At 37.7% G+C, this 14,062-nt stretch overlaps 1 protein-coding gene across 1 annotated transcript; it reads right to left on the bottom strand.

Moving 5' to 3' along the window:
• Window positions 1–1,025: 1,025 nt before the first annotated feature.
• On the bottom strand, window positions 1,026–11,366 carry LOC117337560 (NEDD4-binding protein 1-like). The gene is made up of 6 exons (XM_033898592.1): window positions 11,107–11,366; window positions 5,787–7,387; window positions 5,385–5,621; window positions 4,431–4,538; window positions 3,273–3,389; window positions 1,026–2,637 (listed from the first exon to the last, which is right to left on the bottom strand). Exons 1-6 carry the CDS (start codon window positions 11,269–11,271, stop codon window positions 2,175–2,177), a joined length of 2,691 nt encoding a protein of 896 aa, XP_033754483.1. The 5' UTR covers window positions 11,272–11,366; the 3' UTR covers window positions 1,026–2,174.
• Window positions 11,367–14,062: the final 2,696 nt, after the last annotated feature.

Raw genomic sequence — 14,062 nt, 5'->3', positions numbered from 1 at the left:
AGGGTGGTTAGTGATACAGAAACCTACCAGGGTAGTTACAGTGATACAGTAACCTACCAGGGTAGTTACAGTGATACAGAAACCTACCAGGGTAGTTACAGTGATACAGATACCTACCAGGGTAGTTACAGTGATACAGAAACCTACCAGGGTAGTTACAGTGATACAGAAACTTACCAGGGTAGTTACAGTGATACAGAAACCTACCAGGGTAGTTAGTGATACAGATACCTACCAGGGTAGTTAGTGATACAGATACCTACCAGGGTAGTTAGTGATACAGATACCTACCAGGGTAGTTAGTGATACAGAAACCTACCAGGGTAGTTACGGTGATACAGTAACCTACCAGGGTAGTTACAGTGATACAGAAACCTACCAGGGTAGTTACAGTGATACAGAAACCTACCAGGGTAGTTACAGTGATACAGTAACCTACCAGGGTAGTTACAGTGATACAGAAACCTACCAGGGTAGTTACAGTGATACACAAACCTACCAGGGTAGTTAGTGATACAGAGACCTACCAGGGTAGTTACAGTGATACAGATACCTACCAGGGTAGTTACAGTGATACTGAAACCTACCAGGGTAGTTACAGTGATACAGTAACCTACCAGGGTAGTTACAGTGATACACAAACCTACCAGGGTAGTTACAGTGATACAGAGACCTACCAGGGTAGTTAGTGATACAGAGACCTACCAGGGTAGTTACAGTGATACACAAACCTACCAGGGTAGTTACAGTGATACAGATACCTACCAAGGTAGTTAGTGATACAGTAACCTACCAGGGTAGTTACAGTGATACACAAACCTACCAGGGTAGTTACAGTGATACAGAGACCTACCAGGGTAGTTAGTGATACAGAGACCTACCAGGGTAGTTACAGTGATACAGAAACCTACCAGGGTAGTTACAGTGATACGATTACAGAATATAGTTACTTTGATACATTTACAGAACACTACCAGAGTAGTTATGGTGATATGTTACAGTAAAATAAAATAAAATAAAACATGTTACTTATATCTGATACATGACTTTACTTCACATGTTACAATGTATATATGTCCACTTTGTGGAGAAAATAGCTGGAATGCTGAATGTATCTCTATAAAATAATCTACATCCATGTAACATAGAACAAAGCCAGGATTTATATAACAGATCTCCCACACAATCCGTGTATAATACATCTCCTTTTACAAATTGGTTTCCTGTAGACGTTACCAGCCTGGTATATAAAAAGCTGCAGTCCAGACTGTTCAATAAAATATTTCCTCTAGAAGCATATAATATACACAAAGTACATGTTCTATGATTTCCTGTGGAGTGTATGATACACCTTATAACTATCTCAGTTCAAAACTTTGAAAAAAAAAAGCAATAGCATAAAAAAAAAAAAAACATGAACACATGTACATTGCCCACACAATTATCAGCTTATTAGCGGCTGAAACTAGTAAATGCGTAATGTGTAGGGTTTTAAAAAGACAATCATTACCTTGCTTACCCAATTACCATGAACAGGATTAATGTGAATTATGGGTGCACGCAATTGGAAAGAAAATAAAATGATTTCTTTAGTACACTCTATTTAGAATGTTTTTCAAAACAACAACATAAAAAAAAGATGCACAGAAAGGTGGCGGGCAGTCCACAGGAAATAACAGTACACTCTTCATTGATAATGATAGTTGATCAACTATACAATTACTGTCCCTGATGAACTGAGCGATATATCTACAGCCTGTCTCATGATGGAACCTCCAATGGTGAAACAGTTTAAATCTTGGTGATTTTTATACAGCATATATACTGTTCATCCAACTCTATATTTGTCTTTTTTTCACTAACTTCATCCAACTCTGGATTTCTCTTTTTTCACTTACTTCATCAAGCTGATTTTAACCACTGATAAATTTCCTGTATAAACTTTCACAACAACAATATAAGTCAAATACCATTCTTTAACAACCATATTGTAAATAACATAGACTCTGAAACAAAAGTTTATGATCAGATCACAGACTTTCCTTTCATGAAGAAACCACAATCATATCTATAGTGACAGGATGATCATGATCATAGATATGCGTTTCCAGGTCAGTACTGACTAGTCACAGGTGAGTACCCACCTAAGTAGTTGTCAAAAATCACAGCACAGTTTATTGGAATATTGCATTCATACAATAGTTGGTGAGACGATTCAAATCTGTTTCTTCCTGATGATTCTGAAGGACTTCGCGTATTTTTTGTTCCTGTTTACTCTCGGAGAAAATACCTTTGAGCTGTGTGAATAGTTCCTCAGTTGACTGGTCAGACCTGGAGGAGAGTGCAGTGAACTTTTTGGGTTGTGGTTGGGGGTAACGTTGTCCTCTCCCTCTGTGTGCCCCTCGAAACACTGCAGCATCTCCAGGCTGATTTTGACGGAACTGAAATTGTCCTGGAAACTGCTGAAGGAGCGGAGGTTTTTGATAGCCTAGATTTGGGTTTAAACCTCTCTGTGGAAGGTTCTGGTAGGGGAATCTAGCATTACCCACGGCCAAAGTCATACGTGGCATGTTAGTCCAGTTATTTTGATGTTGTTGTCTGAAGTTTCCTCTGTCAGATTTGTCAGGTGATAAAGGTCTGAAAGTAGTGGGGGAAAAAAGACCAGATTAAGGAAAAAGGTATATATATGTAATCTTAACACAAAAAACAACACCAGTTGTTCATAACTACACAAAGGCTGTTAGATTTGAGCTCAAGACAATTCTGTAGATGAACTCATTTTCAAGTTCAAATGAGAATGTACTTTCTTCTGAACTGCAATTCTATTTCTATTTTATTTTCTGCTGAGCTTGTGAAGAACTATTCCTTGGTGTGGAAGGGGGCAGCTGGAAAAGCTCAGAGAAAGAGATTTATCCAAACACTTCAAATATTACACTGAGAATGTATGATAAGATATGCTGTGCATATTTTTATCTGAGAATGTGTGATCCGTTGCTTTACAGATTTTAACCTGAAAATGTGCGATCTGATGCTTTTCAGATTTTAACCTGAGAATGTGCGATCTGATGCTTTTCAGATTTTAACCTGAGAATGTGCAATCTAATACTTTACAGATTTTAACTTGAGTATGTGTGATCCGTTACTTTACAGATTTTAACTTGAGTATGTGTACATGTGATCCAATACAAATAAGAGTTATTACAGCCACTTCTTTCCTTTTGTTTAAAGTCGATATGCTCCATGTTAGATCATTGGATCAAATCAGTACTCACCGTTTCTGTGCTCCAGCGTGTGGTTTGTGTAGTAACTGGTCCAGAGTAGGACCGTCCTGACCAAGGGGATCCTCTGGGATCATGAAGTTGTCCCCAGCAAAGGTGAACATCAGCAACCTACAGTCAAAAATTGTATCAGTAAATGTCCATTAAAAATTATGGAGATTTGTTTTCCTGAACAAATACATATTTCCCTTCTCACTTAATAGGCACCGAATAATTCTGCACTCAAATGACCTTTGACCTGAAAATGAAGATTTCAATGACTGATCATAGTACACAGCACATCACCTGTGGGCGATAAAGGTATCTAACACCAGCTTTCATTATAATATCTTCTAATTCAACAGTTTAAAAATTATCACCCTCAGGTAAGGAAATAATAAACTGAAATGAGTTCTGAAATATTTATTAAAATCTTTACAGATCAAGAGATGAGAAGTTTTGACCTTGAAAGTTTACAGAAGAGCAATGTAAAACCCCTTCCCATTCTTCAGCTAGAATCTAATGACAATTCTAGCTGTTCAAGTCAAAATAACTCTTGGTGATGCTGTGATTGTTCTCATTTTTAATTCATTTGGAAAGACATGGGAAAACTATTATTCAAAAGTTCAAATTGTGCCTATAGGAAGAACGGCCTGTCAATATAACTGAAAGGATAATCAGATTATTGCCAAAAGGTAATAAACTGGTCAAGTACATTATATGTTACCAAACACAACATAGCCTTGAGACTTATTGCTGGAAGCTAAATTCTCTGTATATGAAAACCAGCAAGTTTTATTAAGCATTCTGCAAATGAACAAAAAATCCCTTGACTGGATAATGATCATTAATTGACTTGGAGTAAGCCATGGACTCCATATCTTGGAAATTTAAGTACCACCATGGTAACTTTTCATTGCAGGCAAAACAAAAATTGCACTTTTGCAAGTTTAATCAAGATGTCTTTAGTGGTTGAGAAGTTTTATGGTCTGGACAAAAATTCAATTAAAAAATATGCTGTCATCCGTAACGATGTCAAATGTAAATACATGTATTTCATTGAAATATTTTCAAGACTTATTTACTTAAAAATTATATTCCTCTCCAAACAGTATAAAATTGCAACAAGAACTTCCATTCCAAGAAATATCATATAAGCTGCAAGTGTCTCACCTGTCCTCCACTAAGATTCTCCAGCTTGCCTTCTCCTTCATTAAGTCTCGGTATTGATCATTAGAAACAACCACACCATCCTCCCTCTCAGCTAGCTCCAGCACAAATCTATAATGTGCAATTTTATATCTCACTTGTCAAAGCAGTATAAATGGACTGATCTCTTCACAAACTTTTGTTTTCACCATCAGAATTGTCCCCATTTTGAGACAGGGACATGGATGTGTAGGGGCAGGGATCAATCTTAGGGCTAATGATGGTGGTAATAAGCTATAGGATTTTGGAATCTCAGTAAATATCAAGTCCTTATGAAGGTGCTTTAAATTTGCTCTATAAGGGTTGAATTTCTATCATCTAGTTTGTGTCCCTCTACAGAACTAAGGATAGATAAAAGCGTTATAACCACAGAAAAAAAAACAAAAAAAACCCAACAACACTGTTACAGAAAAATTAATATCAAAAATGTATCTAAATTGCCTCCTTTGTACCTTCTGATCAACCAAAGACCAGACCAACCCAGTCCCCTTTCTCTGACCCCAAAGGTCAACCCCTTTTTTTGTTCAGCAATTTTAAACCCTAACACCTGATCATCATGAGGATACTTCATACCAAATATGTTTTAGTATATATAATTATATTTATCTAAAAATTTGAGAGAAGTCACAACAATAAAGCCAAATCCTCCCTATAGCCTCTAAGACCCCTGAGGGGTTAGCCCCTCCAATTATGTTAATTTGATCCCCCACCACCTTAAGATGTTGATATTCTGTTCAGGTATTACGTAAAAAAAGTTTCCCAATACAATAATACAATGTCACTTCTGGTGAACTATAAATAAAAGTTACAGACTTCTACACTTACAGAATTTCAGAAACATTATGGTGTGTTGACACCGATTAGTTTTTAATGTATTATTTATTAACTTTCCTGTTCTATACTTGACAAGACATTTACCTATCATCATAAGCGCTGATCAATTTGCCGTTAACTCTGCGGGACGGAGTGAAGACAAGATATCCCTGTTCTCTAAGCTGTTCCAGGAGAGGCTGATCACTGATAAGGTTTTCCATACGTGGACGGTACTTTCTCCACTCTGGCACAAATGCTGTCACCTGTTTATGTCCTCTCTTTAGGAAGTGGTCGATGCATATTTTGATTCCACGACAAGAAAATATTTTCCCATTACCATGCCTACAAAATCATATAAACTGGTAAAAATCGACAGAGCATGATCCAAAGTATGTATCAAGGTAAGAAAAACATCAATTTGTGTGGAAAATATTTTTTAACATTCAACTGTTCTGAAATTTTTGTTAAATATTAAAAGTAGATTTTTCAATAAAAGCTATCACTTACGTCATGGCCACATTGCTACCATCAATGACAATATATCTTAGGTCATCAGGCTTGCCTGCTATTGGCCCTTTCTGTAGTTGTTGGTGATGCCCTGTAGATGTCTGCTGCCTCTGAGGTGATGATAGGGCACCATATGGTTGCTGAAAGTTATTTTGATATGATTGTCGGTTATAATTTGTATGTTGTTGCTGCTGCTGTCTATTTGGCTGGACCACAACTGGCATAGAGTTACTATGAGAAATATCTACAATTCTACAATCATCATCAACATCATCTTTCCATGGTTCCATAACACAAGTTTCTTCACTGTCATCGATCTCAATGTATTGTGTAGGGGTCTCGGCACCTGGTTGTCTCCCCTTTTGTTTATTCTTTTTATTTTGTGAGCGACCTTGACCTTTCTGTTTAGTTGAGTGATGTCCATTCTTCTCCCCTCTATTTTGCCCTCGTGGGGACATATTTGTGTTTCTCTTCGGAAGATTTTCATCATCAAATGATGCTTGAAGCACTGACTGCCTTTCTTCATTCCGTCTTTTGAGTTCTTCAATTGGTAAATCATTTTCCTCTTCTGTGAAATCTTTGATTAACTTACTTTTATATTCTGGTGGCAAACTTCGCCGACCTGTCATATCTGCGAGCTTACTTGGACTAGGTATCGGTGGGGGAGGAGGAAAATTCCCTAGATTCTTAGACGGACTCAATATTTCCAGATCTGGAGAGGAACTTCTATTGCCTTTGTCAGAACTGTCTTCAGATTTACTATCAGAAATCCTTGTTAATATTTCTATAAAGTCTGAAACTTGTGTATTTTCATCAGCAAATTTTAAACCTTCTTCAACAATATTTACACTATAACCAACTGACATTCCAAAACTTCTTAAATATTCAAGTTCCTTTGACAACTTTGAGTTTGGTAAAGCACCTGAAGGTTTTGCAGCACAGTTAGCTTCTGTATGTGAAATATTTGCACCAGTCAATTGCTGAGTGAGGTTGCCAACCCTTCCATCAATCTGATTATATTCTGTGTCACTACCTTGTTTCTTGTGTTGTCCATCACTAGCACTGTCAGCCTGCTCATCTCCCATCAGCAGAGGCAGTTTGAACTGATTAGAGGATTTTTGGCTATTTTTCGGGGAGTTACTTACAAACAACAGATCATCGTCAATATCATCAGTAGCTGTGTCATTTAAGCACTGTAAAATCACCCTTTTAACAGACGCTGAAGTATTATCGTAGTCTTCAATAGTCATACTACTATTGCCATCGCTTTGTTGAGATAATGCCCTCTGTAGGGTAGTGTCCAGTCTTAGTGACCATGGTGACACAGAATCATCGGCTGTTGTATCTTTTTCGTCTGTTACACCTTCTGTCCCGTCCATCTCTGTATCATACTTTCCCAGCAGTTCCTCCAGAGATGACATGGCCAAGGTCACTCCAAGGTCAGTGCCAGTGATGGTCACTGCTGATGACCCCTCTATAATTATCACAGCATTGGTTTGTTTCTCTATGTGTTCTATTGTTTCACTGTTGAACAATGCCTGGCAACCTTTGTAATTCAGGGTTTGTGTTTCCCTTGGATCACATAGAGCAAGGATGTATTCCTGTAACAGAAAAAACAGTGTTTTACAAATTTATATCTATATGAAATACTTATATATATGCTAAGGCTGATACAATGTCCATACCTGGTAAGATAGACAGGTTGCTGTAAGACATGTTCATGAGGCTGAAATAATGTTCAACAATATTCATAAGGCTGTAACACTGTTCATTGCACATCACTTAATTACTCATTTCAGACTAAAACAAAACAGATTTACATTAAATATTGTAATATCAGATATTTTCAAGAGCTCATAACATGATTAACATGTTATCATGTTTTGCTGAGATTAATATAAGTACAACTGATGATGCATCATTGAAGCAAAATTTAATCATCTTCTGCCGATATCTATGGAAGGATGTTAGTCGAATCTGAATAGTTAAATCCCAGGTCATTAAAGATCAAACATATACAACCCTAATTGCCCCAAAGTAGAATATTCTGTTTCAGTCTAGGATCCAAATACAACACTTACCAAACCAATTATAGAAAAAAGTCTGATGTCAAGTACATGTACTTGTACATGTGTAACAGGAGAGGAAACAAGAGGCCCATGGGGCCTGTATCGCTCACCTGGTTGGATTTGACCAAATGTCAAAATAATGTTCATGTTCAATTCCTTTTGTTTGTTAACCTCAAACAATGCTATTTATGGTTATAGCGTTGGGATCCCAACTGCTTTAAAGAAATAATGAAGTCCAGACTCTCTGAGTTTACAACATGCATTTATAACTTTATGACTAGTAGTGATTTAAAGGAATTACTTCTATTTTCCATATGGGGCCCCGCCCCTTTTGCCCCTCGGGGGTCAGAGTCACCATTTATGCAAAATCTGTTCCCCTTCCCCCAAGAATGTTTCTTACCAAATTGGGTTCAAATCCATTCATAACTTTATGACTAGTAGTGATTTTAAGGAATTACCTCTATTTCCCCATTAGGCCCCGCCCCTTTGGCCCCTTGGGGGTCAGTCACCATTTATGCAAAATCTGTTCCCCTTCCCCAAAGAATGTTTCTTACTAAATTGGGTTCAAATCCATTGATAAATTTATGACTAGTAGCGATTTAAAGGAATTACCTCTATTTCCCATATGGGGCCCTGCCCCTTTGGCCCCTCGGGGGTCAGAGTCACCATTTATGCAAAATCTGTTCCCCTTCCCCAAAGGATGTTTCTTATTAAATTGGGTTCAAATCCATTCATAACTTTATGACTAGTAGCGATTTGAAGGAATTACCTCTATTTCCCCATTAGGCCCCGCCTTTTTGGCCCCTTGGGGGTCAGAGTCACCATTTATGCAAAATCTGTTCCCTTTTCCCAAAGGATGTTTCTTACTAAATTGTGTTAAAAACCATTCATAACTTTATGACTAGTAGCGATTTAAAGGAATTACCTCTATTTCCCTTATGGGGCCATGCCCCCCTTTGGCCCCTCAGGGATCAGTGTCACCATTTATGCAAAATCTGTTCCCCTTCCCCCTATGATGTTTTTGACCAAATTCGGTTCAAATCCTTTCATAACTTTATGACTAGTAGCAATTTAAAGATATTACCTCTGTTTCCCCATTAGGCCCCGCCCCTTTGGCCCCTTAGGGGTCAGAGTCACCATTTATGCAAAATCTGTTCCCCTTCCCCAAAGGATGTTTCTTACTAAATTGGGTTCAAATCCATTCATAACTTTATGACTAGTAGCGATTTAAAGGAATTACCTCTATTTCCCATATGGGGCCCCGCCCCTTTGGCCCCTTGGGGGTCAAAGTCACCATTTATGCAAAATCTGTTCCCCTTCCCCCAAGAATGTTTCTGACTAAATTGGGTTCAAATCCATTGATAAATTTATGACTAGTAGCGATTTGAAGGAATTACCTCTATTTCCCCATTAGGCCCCGCCCCTTTGGCCCCTTGGGGGTCAGAATCACCATTTATGCAAAATCTATTCCCCATCCCCAAAGGATGTTTCTGACCAAATTGGGTTCAAATCCATTCATAACTTTATGACTTGTAGCGATTTAAAGGAATTGCCTCAATTTCCCCTATTGGGCCCCGCCCCTCAGGCCCCTTGAGGGTCAGAGTCACCATTTATGCAAAATCTGTTCCCCTTCTCCAAAGGATGTTTCTGACCAAATTGGGTTCAAATCCATTCATAACTTTATGACTAGTAGCGATTTAAAGGAATTGCCTCAATTTCCCCTATTGGGCCCCGCCCCTCAGGCCCCTTGGGGGTCAGAGTCACCATTTATGCAAAATCTGTTCCCCTTTCCTGAAGGATATTTCTGACCAAATTGGGTTCAAATCCATTCATAACTTTATGACTAGTAGCGATTTGAAGGAATTACCTCTATTTCCCCTAATGGGCCCGCCCCTTTGGCCCCTTGGGGGTCAGAGTAACCAGTTATGCAAAATCTGTTCCCCTTCCCCAAAGGATGTTTCTGACCAAATTGGGTTCAAATCCATTCATAACTTTATGACTAGTAGCGATTTGAAGGAATTACCTCTATTTCCCATATGGGGCCCTGCCCCTTTGGCCCCTTGGGGGTCAGAGTCACTATTTATGCAAAATCTGTTCCCCTTCCCCAAAGGATGTTTCTGACCAAATTGGGTTCAAATCCATTCATAACTTTATGACTAGTAGCGATTTGAAGGAATAACCTCTATTTCCCCATTAGGCCCCGCCCCTTTGGCCCCTTGGGGGTCAGAGTCACCATTTATGCAAAATCTGTTCCCCTTCTCCAAAGGATGTTTCTGACCAAATTGGGTTCAAATCCATTCATAACTTTATGACTAGTAGCGATTTAAAGGAATTGCCTCAATTTCCCCTATTGGGCCCCGCCCCTCAGGCCCCTTGGGGGTCAGAGTCACCATTTATGCAAAATATGATCCCCTTCTGCCAAGGATGTTTCTGACCAAATTTGGTCAAAATCCAATAAGAACTTTTTGACTAGTAGCGATTTGAAGCAAATGTTGACGGACGGATGCCGGACGCTGCACCATGGCATAAGCTCACCGGACCTTCGGTCCAGGTGAGCTAAAAATGTAGCAGCCAGGCAGGGGTTTGAACCCGGGACCCCCGAACACTAGCTGTACGCTCTACCAATTGAGCTACCTGGTCACCGATGATCATACCCACTCCAGTCCCACTACACACCTCCCTCCTTTTTTCCAAGTCTTCGTCCTCGAAGACACAAGAGACCCTTATACCACCACTGTGGGTATTGTAGTTGGGCGCCATTTCTTAACAGTAGAGGAGAAAATGTAGTGGCCAGACCAGGGTTCAAGCCCGGGACCTCTGAACACTAGCCGGATGCTTTACCAATTGAGCTACCTGGTCACAGATGATCGACTCAGTCCAGTCCCGCCACACATGTATGTATTCGTGTATATTGTACATGTACTTATGATAATAGTTAATTACTGTGTGTTTGTAATAAGGTCTTGGATATATCAACACAAGATGTCCCTGCTACGTGCTAAATTACCTTAAAACCTGACGTAAAATTACCTACAGAAGCATGTATAGATCTATATATATACAGCGCACATGCAAGTTGGTCCTACCATAAGAGGGATCTTCTACTACTACTACTACTACTACCTAGTACCTACTACTACTACTACTACTACTACTCGAATTTAATTAACATTCCGATTCCCAGCTGTTATTTATGATTGGCTTAATATGTATACTGTTTATGGCTTTTTAGTTTGAATTAATGCAATAACCTTTGCATTCTGTCTGTCCATATTTTCGCCCTGAACCATGACCCATTGTTGATGAGCTTTAGGAACATCTTCGAATCCAATTTTCACTTCGTACATCCTTTCTATTTTCTTCTGAAATTCGCATAGTCGGGGTACCCGACCCCGGTCCACAATAAATTCATCCATCGCTCGATTTTTAAGATGACTGATTAAAACACAACAACTCTAAATGGAACCCAAAACACAAAATGGGAATACCCTTCCAGTCCATTTCCGATTTTTCATCTACTTGTGACGTATTTCCGGTGAATATCGGGGCATACTAACTCAGAGACCTAATTGGTTAAAAAAAAGAAGATAAAAAATATTTAAAACACACGAAAATATTAACAAAATCAACTATCTATATTTAGATTTTAAAGAAAATACAAATATAAAACAAGATGAATATTTTGAAATGGGAGAGAAAAAATATATCATATAAGATTATTTGAACTAGCTTGCGTTCTGATTTTTGTACGATCCGGGCATTTAAACTCATGTCTTTAGTGTGTCCTATGATAACACAAACTGTCCACTTTCGAAACATTTCATCAAATCTATTTAATGACACACCAGGTTATATTTAGATAACACAAAGTTCTAATTATATTTCAACAAATTACATCAGTCTGGATGATACTGGAACTGATCAATATCAAAATATGGTAACCGCGGTGTGGTCAGTTAAGGTGCCTCAGTACACTTGTATGGCAAGCCAAAGTGGAAAAAAAGTCACTATTTATGGATATCCATAAATGAATTATGGATATCCATAATTCATTTATGGATATCCATAAATAATTCTTAATATCCATAATTAATTCTAATATCCATAATTCGATTTATGGATATCCATAAATACTTATTTATGGATATCCATAAATCAACTTTAATTATGGATATCCATAATTCATTTATGGATATCCATAATTCATTTATGGATATTAAGATACGAATTATGGATATTTACAGGCGATTTATGAATATCCATAATTCATCGCGTTTTTTTTAATATCCGTAAATCATTTTTAAATATCCATAAATCAGCGACCCCTATGTCTGGTTGCACTATTAGAGGAGTTCCGAAAAAAAGACATGCGCATATTAAATATCCATAAATCAGTGAGGCGAGTGTCGTTTACGATCTAAGAACCTCGTTAAGCACCTTGCTCTGATTGGCTGAAAAACACACTGCCAATCTATCGCGCTCGTTTATTGGTCAATAACAATAGAAAACGAAAGAAGCTTTCAATATAGTTCGGATACACGTACATGTAGATTTACTTTTCCACCTCATCCACAACTTCACCGATAGATTTTATATTTAACGTTAATCACACAAATTACTAATCTTCCATTGACTACTATGTATACGTACGCAGCATCTAAATAAATAGGCTGTCTTCTCATAAGTTGAATCACCTTCTAATATTTAATCTTGTGGTAGGTGGTACATGTATACTTGCTAAGGGGTAGTTATATTACAGAAACATTAAAAACAGAAATTTCAATATAAAATTATTTGAATGAGATACAATGACCTCGTTTATAATTGGTACATATAAGAATTTGCTAGATCTAGGCTTATCTAAAAAAAAATTTGAAACAGTTACAATAATATTAATATGTTTAATTATCTATGCCGTGCTATTCTTGTTTTTGTTCAGATGATCAAAATAGTGATGCATTGATAATGTTCATGATTAAAAAGCAATTTCTAACATTTAAAACTATATCAACTATTAAAGTGTCATGCTCCACATAAAGTCAAAATCAATTAAAAAAGTTTCCCCTCAAGAAATCTATGTTCCGTCACAAGTAGACCTATATTTATTTTTCTGATATGCAGATGGCAACTAGTTTTAACAAATAACGATGACAAATTTCAACTTTTGAATTTCAAGATGGCCGCTTCGCTCCGGTTGATTAGTGGTAATATAATTTGAAGATCTTGTAATATCGCCGCTGTTGCCATTTTTTTTCCGACTACTCACAAAATTGATCAGGATTGAGGCATTTAATTTTAAGGGACCTACATAGGTCTTATAATAAAAAAATCTTTTCTGTACTCCCCAATGAAAACTGTAGTAGGCTCCTGATCATGCACAATCATAAAGATCAATGTTGAATTGATCCGTGGACATATTGGATAATGGACAAAATGCCAGGTCACCATCATCAACTAACGTTAGAATTCTACAGAAGTGGATGTGTCACCCTTGATTTGAATCAAACTGACAAAAAAATAAACAGTTAATTGAATTATGTGAATTCAGATAATTCCTGTGGCCTTGAATTTGAAGTAAATATCATTCACCCAGAAAACCTCAGGGATTCTAAGTTGAAATTGTAAATTGTTCACAGAAGGAAGATGCACAACACACTACAATGAACAAAAGTAATCAATTATGATAAAGCCACACACAAATTCACAAATGGATGTGTCAAACAGTTGTGAAAAAAGTCCAGACAACTGAAGTGTGACTGACAACAATGCTGACAATGTGATGACCTGGGATAACAAACAAGAGGCCCAATGGGACTGCATCGTTAATCTGGTATTCAATGCTTTCCCTATCAAAAAGAAGTCATCCCTGAGTATTTTAACATGACCTCTGTGACCTTGAATATGGGTCAAGGTCATTTTTTCTCAAACTTTGTCAAGTGTCATATGCATCCCAGGCAAACACCTTGGTTCTATAAGCCTTTTGTGGTTGATTATAACAATTTTATTTTATAAACAAACTTGACCCGAGACCTTGAAAATGTGTTAAGATAATCTAACTTTTGCAAACATTGTCTGATACCATCTCAGAAACCTACCTATCTTGACCCGAAGACAGACAAAGCACAACAGCATATCAGCTTACCTACTTATCTTTCTGGCAGGTGAGCTAAAAACTGTACATGAAGCAAGTCTCCAAAACACAAACTG

This window comes from Pecten maximus, chromosome 11 (genome assembly GCF_902652985.1).
Source record: "Pecten maximus chromosome 11, xPecMax1.1, whole genome shotgun sequence".
Lineage (NCBI taxonomy): Eukaryota > Metazoa > Mollusca > Bivalvia > Pectinida > Pectinidae > Pecten > Pecten maximus.
Note: the sequence above shows the minus strand (reverse complement) of the source record. Positions and strands in the feature narration are given on the sequence as shown.

Coding starts and splice junctions, on each gene's coding strand:
- LOC117337560 (XM_033898592.1), bottom strand. CDS start 11,271: ATGGATGAATTTATTGTGGACCGGGGTCGGGTACCCCGACTATGCGAA. Junction 4,539..5,384: donor ATCAGCGCTTATGATGATAG/GTAAATGTCTTG, acceptor TGCACATTATAG/ATTTGTGCTGGAGCTAGCTG. Junction 3,390..4,430: donor AGAATCTTAGTGGAGGACAG/GTGAGACACTTG, acceptor TTTTGACTGTAG/GTTGCTGATGTTCACCTTTG.